The sequence below is a fragment of the Thamnophis sirtalis genome, unplaced genomic scaffold, assembly GCF_051295495.1.
Source record: "Thamnophis sirtalis isolate CommonGarterSnake01/CBP01778 unplaced genomic scaffold, rThaSir2_p1.2 scaffold_2, whole genome shotgun sequence".
NCBI classification, from domain to species: Eukaryota; Metazoa; Chordata; class Lepidosauria; order Squamata; family Natricidae; genus Thamnophis; species Thamnophis sirtalis.
In genome coordinates, this window is record NW_028261382.1 from 135,353,708 (window position 1) to 135,363,039 (window position 9,332).

General features: G+C 47.2%; 1 protein-coding gene across 1 annotated transcript; it reads right to left on the reverse strand.

Annotated features, from left to right (window-relative positions):
• Positions 1-1,161: 1,161 nt before the first annotated feature.
• Positions 1,162-3,207, reverse strand: RRS1 (regulator of ribosome synthesis 1). Its single transcript, XM_014058896.2, has one exon. The coding sequence runs from the start codon at positions 3,135-3,137 to the stop codon at positions 2,055-2,057; it is 1,083 nt and encodes a 360-aa protein (XP_013914371.2). The 5' UTR covers positions 3,138-3,207; the 3' UTR covers positions 1,162-2,054.
• Positions 3,208-9,332: the final 6,125 nt, after the last annotated feature.

A 9,332-nucleotide genomic window follows, 5' to 3' on the forward strand; every position in this document is an offset into this window, starting at 1 on the left:
CAGGCGGCTTTAGGGAGGCCTGCTGGGCCCAAAGCGGCCATGGTGGGTGTGAGCCGCCCTCCTTCCGCCCTGTTTTTGGTCCCAGGAGGCTCCAGAGAGACATGCTAGGCCCAAAATGGGCACAGGGTGGTGATGGTGGTTATATGCGCATGTGCAAGGGGAGCACCTGTGTATGCACACAGGTAGGGTGCACAGGTTGGGGTCGTGCATGCTTTGCATTATGGATGTGAGCATGTGCGTGCACGCTGGTGTGCATGCACCCACTTTCGGCACACGAGGGGACAAAGGATGGCCATCACTGTCCTAGACATTCTATAAAATGCCTACTTTCACACATTGACAGCAACACATAAAAATGTAGGATAAAAAAAATCTAATTAAAAAAAATAGCATACACCATTCTTAATTCCATAGAACACCTTTTCATTTAACAATGTAGTGTTGTGACTAATAAAATTAGATCCCATCCTCCAAGGAAAGTATCATATAAAGTAGCATATTTTTATGGTCACAATCTGTATCCTGTTCGTTTAAATACTAGTATCTAAACAAAATTTAGATTCATGTTTAATAAGAAACATAAATCTAGATAGGCAATATAAATAAAGTGACACAACTACAGTAGTACTTTGTAGATTTTTTTTTTTTTTTAAAGAATCCTTTTAGGCTTTGATCACCAAAAACCTCAAGATTAATTTGCAAGATGGGATTTTTAAAGCCCAAAGAATATTCTATTTCAAAGTATAAAAATGGACATGAATAGTTTAAATATCTATATTTGTTTTGCCATGGTTTATTTGTATCCCCACTTACATAAGCAGCAGACAAACATTGCATGCACACTCCATTTGCACGAGTGGCAGGCATGCTTGCTGGCTGCTCACACAAATGGAGCAGGGCGTGCATATTTGCCTGCCAATCACATGGAACCATCCTCACACGACCACCACTCCTGTATGCAAAGATTGGGAATTGGGCTAGAGCACTGAATATACACACACACACACAATTTGTTTTCAAATAAAACTAGCCAAGTCTAATCTAATTGTAGATTATAGCGAGATAAGCACTAGGCCCTACTATACATACATTTAGTGCATTTTTTAAAAACATATACAAATTTTTTTATGCTGATCTTTCCCAATCAGACTCCTTCCAACATTTGTTTTTAATAGATTTTATATTCCCAAAAATCATTGAGATTTTTAACATATAAAGCATATACATGTTTTTAATAAAGTTGGGCTTGCTGGTAAGCGGAAGTTTCCATTGTGGTGATTAAATTTAATATTTTATGACTCCCTGCTGCTAAGAGCAGCAGAAAAACCTACAGAATTAAACTTAGGGTTTTTATTTATAATCTTGCTGTAAGAACAGTGGATAAGTATATATATCCACATACATGCCCACATACAAAATCTAGTTTTGCTGAAATCAGGATTCATAGTGTCAAAATGATGAAAATGGTATTTTGATGAGATGATTTGACATTTTATATGCAGATTTATAATCTCAATGCATACAAAAGAAAATCAGTTAACATGATGTAAACACAAATCACTTCTAGTGATTTGCCTTCAACCTGGCCAACAATGGAGATACTGCAATTCAGATACATGAAAAAGAAATACAGAAAAACACTACAGCTGAGAGGTGTCCATTTCAATTCTCATTTAAAGAAAAAGGCATATTAGAACTTTATTATAAACAAAGCAGGTCTTTCTATATATTTCAACTCCTTTGAAGTTTTATTCTTTGAAGTCACTCCAATTCCCAATAAAGGCATTGTCTGAACCGTACATATTTCTTCAAGTGAGTAGATTCTTTCAAAGATATTCTTTATATATTTTTATTTATTGGCGATGTCTTTATATGCTCTTTAGTCAGGCCCCACAAAGTTCTTTGGGGATTAAAGGCCAACATTAAGTTAGAATAGGTTGTTAGAATAATGTTTAACTTAGCAAGTCCACATTTTGTTGCAGCGGTATGTAAAATAAACCACATCAGTCTGCTGTTTAGCTGGGATAGCAGTGTAACCCCCACCCAAGGAAAGCTCATTTTCTTTTCCTTTTGCCGTTGAAGCTTCCAGATCCTCCCTGGTTCCCTCTGCGACCTGCTCCTGTGCTTTTCTTGCCTTTGGCATTTCCGGTCCTCTGCTGCTGCCGTCGACCCCTCTTGCCCCGTTGGTCGCGCTTTTTCCCTTTGCCTCTGGCAGCTTCGGCCTCCTCTTCGCGGAGTTGCTTGTTGACCGCCCGGGTCAGGTCCAGGGGCGGCTTCTTGCTACTCAGGCTGCGGGCTAACTCCAGGTGCCGCTTCTTCTCCCCTTCAAGGTCTCCCAGCAGCGGCTGGAAGCAACGCTTCTTCCCGCGGGCTGTGTTGGTCTGCGCCACGGCGGACTCCTTGGGGAGGCGAGGCTGGAAGCGGCCGCGGGAGGCGGTGGAGACGCGAGCAAGGGTGGAGACGCGGCCCATCTCGGCCCGGTCTTGGTGGCCCGTTGGGTGCAGATCGGCCGCCACCCGACCCCGGTGAGCGCGCGCCAGGTTCCGCAGGCGGTTGAGCTCGTTGCGCGCCACCCGCTCCCGCTTCTCCTGGCGCCGTTTGGCGAACTGATCCTCCAACGGGTCGGCCGAGTCCGGCACCTCCAAGAGCCAGTCGCCGGAGGGATCCCCGCTGGCTCGGCGGTAACCCCAGCGCCTCCTCCACTCTTTGGCGGCTTCGTCCCAGACCAACGTGCCGCGCTTCTTGCGCGTGGGGCGGATGCCTTTGAGGCGCGCGAACTGCTCCCATTTGGTGAGCGGCCGAGGTTTGGGCAGCGGCTTTTCCCTGGGCAAGCGCGTGGAGGGTTCGGGCAGGCGGGCCACCACGGGCCCCGCGCCCGCTTCCGCCCGCTCCGACGGCAGCGCCCACAGCTGACCCACCAGCAACTGAGTGTTATCCCGGGCCAAAGCGCGCAGGAGAGGCTCGCGCTGCGAGGAGGCTCGCGCCAAGGCGCGCGGGGCCGGGTTTTTATCCACCGCTAGTAAGTTACCCGCGTCGAACTCCAACTCCAGCTCCTTATGCACCGCCACGCTGCGCTGGGTCTCCGCCTTGCGCTCCTCGGCGCGCGCCAGCAAGTCCTCGACCAGGAGGGTAGCCATAGTCACCAGCGCCTCGCACGTGGCTGCCGATAAAGGCACTCTCCTTTTCCCACGCCGGCTCTTAGATCAAAGTCAGGGAGACCACTTCCGGGGCGAAGCCACATTCAGTTCCGGTTGTGCCTTCTGCGGCGTCCCGACTAAAATTAGTCTCATGGAGTATGTGTGCGTGGAATCCTGGGGGATGTAGTCCTCCATTGATAAGGAAGTTTGCTAAAAGAATGGCTTCTCATTCTTTCATTGGTTCTCGTAGTTCCAAATATAACGAAGGGTTTACTGTATCCTAGTCGCCCTCGTAATTTTTTTAAACAGACTTTCCCTTACTGAATAACAGAGTTGAAAGAGATCTTGTAGTCCAACCCCCTGCCCAAGCAGGAGAGCCTACGATAAAGCAGCCGTAAAGTGAGATTTGGACATTAAGTGTGAAACCTACTGGGTCAGGCTGGACAGCCTCTTAGAGACCCTATAGTTCTATATTAAAAGCCACATAGACAGAGTTGGAACTTTCAATAGAACAGGAAGCCTGTGCCTAACCACAAGATGTCTATGTCAAAAAAGCCTATGTCGAAAGCTTATGTTAAAAATCCTAGGTTCAATTAAAGTTCATTAATGACACGTACTATATAGACAAAAGGAGAAGTAAGATCCCATCTCCTTATAAGGCTTTCTCCTCAAGGTAACCACTAAGAAATGTGTTAAGTATTTACGTGTTGCAATGCTTTTGAGAATGTATAAGAATGCGTGCTTCGATAATTAAGGCTGTTCAGAACTTGCAATGCTAGCCGTGGGCTAGCTTTCTGAACCTGGCTGCCAAATAAACTTTTCCTGTATCCTGAGAAGTCTAACACCTGTCATTTTCTGCAACAACACCATTTCAAACAGATGGCAGTCCAGTCTCTTCTTGAAAGCCTCCAGCAGCCACAACTTCTGAAAGCAAAGTTGATCCATTGGTTGATTGTTCTCACTGTCAATAAAGTTCTCCTTATTTCTGTGCTGAATCTCTTCTTGATCCGTTTCCATCCATTGTTCCTTGTCTGGCCTTTGAGTAGTTATGGAAAATACCTTGACCCCCTCCTCTCTGTGGCTGCCCCTCAAATATTGAAACACTGCTATCCTGTTATCCTGGTCCTTCTCTTCACTAGACTAGCCATGTCCAGTTCTTGCAACTGTTCTTCATATGTTTTAGCCTCTAGGTCCCTATTCACCTTTGTTGCTCTTCTGTGCACTCTTTCTAGAGTCTCAATATCTTTTTTTATAGTGTGTATTCTAAGTGTGGTTTACCAGTGGTGGGTTTCTAATTTTTTTTACTACCGGTTCACTCGTGCTCATGGATGCACAGAAGCGTCCGGGTGGATGGGTGGAGCCTCCAGCCACCGCTACTACCGGTTCACCCTATCCGGGCCAAACCGGAAGCACCCACCTCTGAGTCTTACTAAGTCTTTATAGAGTGGTATTACTACATCATGTCATCTTGATTCAGTCCCTCTGTTGATGCAGATTAGGATTGCATTGGTTTTTTTGGCTGCCGCTGCACACTGCTGGCTCATATTTAGCTGCTTGTTCACTAAGACTCCAAGATCACTCTCACAGTAACTGCTATTAAGCCTGGTTTCACCCAGTCTATATTTGTACTTTTGCTTTTTCTTGCCTAAGGATAAGACTTTACTTTTCTCTACATGGAATTTCATTTTGTTAGATAGGGTCCAGTGTTCAAGTCTGTCGAGATCTATTTGTATCTTGAGCCTATCATCTAGGTATTGGCTATGCCTGCCAGTTTAGTATAATCTGCAAATGTGATAAGTTTCTCTTCTATTCCCTCATCTAAGTCATTTATGAAGATATTGAAGAGTTCTGGGCCTAAGACGGAACCTTGTGGTACCCCGTTGCTTACTTTCCTCCATGTAGATGTAATACCATTAAGGATTACTGGTTGAGTATAGTTTGTCAGCTGGTAGTAATGCCAACTACCCCATATTTTTCTAGTTTAGCAAGAAGTAGGTTATGGTCTACTTTGTTGAATGCCTTACTGAACTCTTAAGTATATAGAGCCTAAAAAAGCTGTTGAAAAGAATTAATACTTCATTTTGTACACTACATTTCACTATGCTATATTATACTAAGAGCTTGCATGATCTTTGGAGTTGCCTGAACATGTCATTTTTCAGGAATTTTAGAGATTTTCTGCATCCTTAACATATGTGATAATATTGATACATTGATACAGAAAGGTTCCTAAAGCAGAGAAAGAATGGTACATACATTTGAAGTAGAAAACACTTTACAAGTTTGATCCACTTAGGCCCCACTGGTTTCATACTATAGATTAGATTAAATTAGATTTATTAAATTTATATGCCACCCTTTTCCCCTGAAGGGGACTCAGGGTGGCTCACAACTCGAACCGGGGAGGGGGATACAGACAAGAAATTTAAAAACAACAGCATAACAATATATAATTTAAAACTCACAACAGTCATACCATTCGAGACGGGGCAACAGCTCTTTAGCCCCAGGCCTGTCGGAACAACCAGGTTTTGAGGACTTTGCGGAAGGCCTGGAGGGTGGTGAGGGTTCGAATCTCCACGGGGAGTTCGTTCCAGAGGGTCGGAGCAGCCACAGAGAAGGCTCTCCTCCGGGTAGTCACCAGTTAACACTGGCCGGCGGATGGAATTTGGAGGAGGCCTAATCTGTGGGATCTAATCGGTCTAGTGGAGGTGATTGGCGGCAGGCGGTCTCTCAAGTACCCAGGTCCAATACCATGAAGGGCTTTATAAGTGACGACTAGCGCCTTGAAACATATCTGAAGACCAATAGGCAGCCAGTGCAGCTCGCGGTGTTACGTGGGTGAACCGAGGTACACCCATGATCGCTCGCGCGGCTGCATTCTGGACAAGCTGAAGTCTCCGAATACTCTTCAAGGGCTGCCCCATGTAGAGCACATTGCAGTAATCCAGTCTAGAGGTCACAAGGGCACGAGTGACTGTTGTGAGGGCCTCCCGGTTCAGGTAGGGACGCAACTGGTGCACCAGGCGAACCTGGGCAAAGGCCCCCCTGGTCACAGCTGACAAGTGGTGTTCAAAAGTCAGCTGTGGGTCCAGGAGGACTCCCAAATTGCGAACCCTGTCTGAGGGGCGTACTGTTTGACCCCCCCAGCCTGAGAGATGGAACACTTGGCCAATTAGTAGAAGGGAAACACACCAGCCACTTGGTCTTATCCGGATTGAGTACAAGCTTATTAAGCCCCATCCAGTCCCTAACAGCCTCGAGGCACTGGCACATCACGTCAACCACTTCATTGAGTTGGCACGGGGTGGACAGATACAGCTGCGTATCATCCGCATACTGGTGGTATTTTATCCTGTGCCGTCGAATGGTCTCACCCAGCGGCTTCATGTAGATATTGAACAAGAGGGGGGACAGGACCGAACCCTGCGGCACCCCATAATTCAGGGGCCTAGGGGTCGATCTCTGCCCTCCGACTAACACCGACTGCGACCTGTCCGAGAGGTAAGAGGAGAACCACCGTAGAACAGTGCCTCCCACCCCCACCTCCCGCAGTCGTCGCAGAAGGATACTATGGTCGATGGTATCGAAGGCCGCTGAGAGGTCAAGGAGCACTAGGACGAAGGCATGACCTCCATCCCTGGCTCTCCAGAGATCATCAATCAATGCGACCAAAGTGGTTTCCGTGCTGTAGCCAGGCCTAAATCCCGACTGGAAGGGATCTAGATAATCGGTTTCCTCCAAGGACCGCCGGAGTTGAAAGGCTACCACTTTCTCAACAACCTTCCCCACAAAGGGGAGGTTGGAGACTGGACGATAGTTGTTTAAGACGGCTGGATCCAATGATGGCTTCTTCAGAAGGGGTCTCACCACCGCCGCCTTTAAAGCGGGGGGGGGAAGAACCCCTCCCGAAGGGAGGCGGTAATAACCGCCTGGATCCAGCCCCATGTCACCTCCCTGCTGTTAGCAACCAGCCAGGAGGGGCACGGGTCCAGTACACATGTGGAGGCACTTACAGCTCCCATGGCCTTGTCCACGTCCTCAGGGCTAACAGCTTGGAAATCAATCCAGTGATGTCCTTCCAGATTCTCCCCTGGTGCCTCAGCTGGTTCTGCGCAATTGGAGTCCTGGTCCATCCGAAGCCGAGCTACTTTATCCGCGAGGAATTGGACGTAATCCTCAGCTCTGCCCTGCAAAGGATCGCTCGTATCCCTCCTATTTAGGAGGGAACGGGTTATCCTGAACAGGGCGGCTGGGCGCGACTCAGCGGAAGCAATCAGAGAGGCAATGTGTCTTCTTTTAGTCGTCCTAATTGCCCGAAGATAGGCTCTGATGCTGGATGTTAAAAGCGCTCGGTCTGACTCGGACTTACTGGATCTCCATCGTTGCTCTAGGCGTCTCTTTCGGCGCTTCATCTCCCGGAGTTCCTCAGTAAACCAAGGGGCCCTCCTGGATCCACTGCCTCAGATCGGCCGTAAAGGCGCAATCCAGTTAAGAGCCCCTGCCGCTGTTGAATTCCAAGCAGCAACCAGAGTCTCCGCCGGACTGCGGACGAGGGTATCAGGAACAACCCCAAGCTCCGTCTGAAAGCCCAAAGGGTCCATAAGTTGCCTGGGGTGGAACCACCTAATCGGTTCCTCCTCCCTACAGTGGGGGTTTGGTCTCCGAAAGTCAAGCCTCAGTAGGTAGTGGTCTGACCATGACAGGGGTAAGGTCTCACTACCCCTCAAACCAAGATCACAACTCCACTGCTCTGAGAGGAATACGAGGCCGAGCATGTGACCCCCCGAGTGAGTCGGGCCCCAAATTACTTGGGTCAAGCCCATGGCTGTCATGGAAGCCATGAACTCCTGCGCTCCATCAGAGTGTTCACCGAGCGAAGGCAAATTGAAATCCCCCAGAACCATAAGCCTGGGGAACTCAATTGCTAGCTCAGCTACTGACTCGAGGAGCGAGGGGAGGGCTGCTGCAACGCTGTTGGGAGGCAGGTACGTTAACAGCAGGCCCACTTGACCCTTGAGGTCCAACTTCACCAGCAAGGACTCACACCCGACAATCTTCAAGCTATGAAGATTATATCACTATAATTTTAAATACTGGTAAGGATTTTGTCTGTTATATAAATTGATTGATTTTGTGCCATGAAGTTGTTTTCAATTTCTGATAAGAACTGGTTTAAAGGGACTAGATGCTAGAAGTACTCAGAAAGTGAATTCTAGTAACTCAAAAACTGATAATAATGTAAAGAACACAGGATGGGTTTTCTTCACTACTAACTGAAATGGAGGTAGAACTCAACAAGAATGTTGTCTGTTTCTTCTAATTTGTAATATGGTTTGGGAACTTCTCTCATGTCTAAAGCAGTGACGTGCAGTCAGGGGAGGCAGGGGAGGCCTCACCACTGTCTCACCACTGTCAATCATGAAAAGGAAAAAAATGTAAATGGGAAAAGACGAGTGCTGAGGTTAGACTAGCTAGCTGCTGCCACACTGTGAATGACTGCCTGTTTAAAAAAGCCTCTAAAAAGCGCCCTCTACTATGAGGCAGGAGAACTGCATGCCTCATCTAGTTTGACTTTTTAGGCGCTCGAGCAGAGTTAAGCGAGGGTTAAAAGCCTAAAATATCCCGAGGTAATTGTGGCACTCAGTTCTCCTGCCTCATAGTAGAGGGCGCATTTTTAGAGGCTTCAACTCTGTCATTCTGTTTAAAGCTGCAGCATGGCGCTCACTCTTCCTCCTCTCTTTCTCCGTTTCTGATGCCCCCCACCCCACGCTCCCTCTTTTCCTTCAAATTTCTTTTTTTCTTTGTTCTTTAATAAATGCAATGCTCAGGCATTCTCTCCTCTCCCCCGACACCCCATTGACTAAAGCACTTTCTTTTGCCCGCCTGTGCTCGCGACAGAGCTCAGGCAGGCTACCGCGAGCTCAGGTGGGTGAAAGAAAGTGCTTTAGTCAGTGGGGTGTTGGGGGAGAGGACTGCCTCACCAGCCATAAACCTCACCGCACGTCACTGGTCTAAAGAAACAAATTCGTGGAATTTGGAGAATTTGTGTAACTGAATTTGAATTTAAGATAGTGGATAAGATGTTTTTTTTTTCCTTCAGTGAATATAAAATCTTTATTTAAAATTTAGAAAGTACAGTTATATTGTTGATTTCTGTGTAATAAATACATAAATTGCGGTAAGTAGTATTAT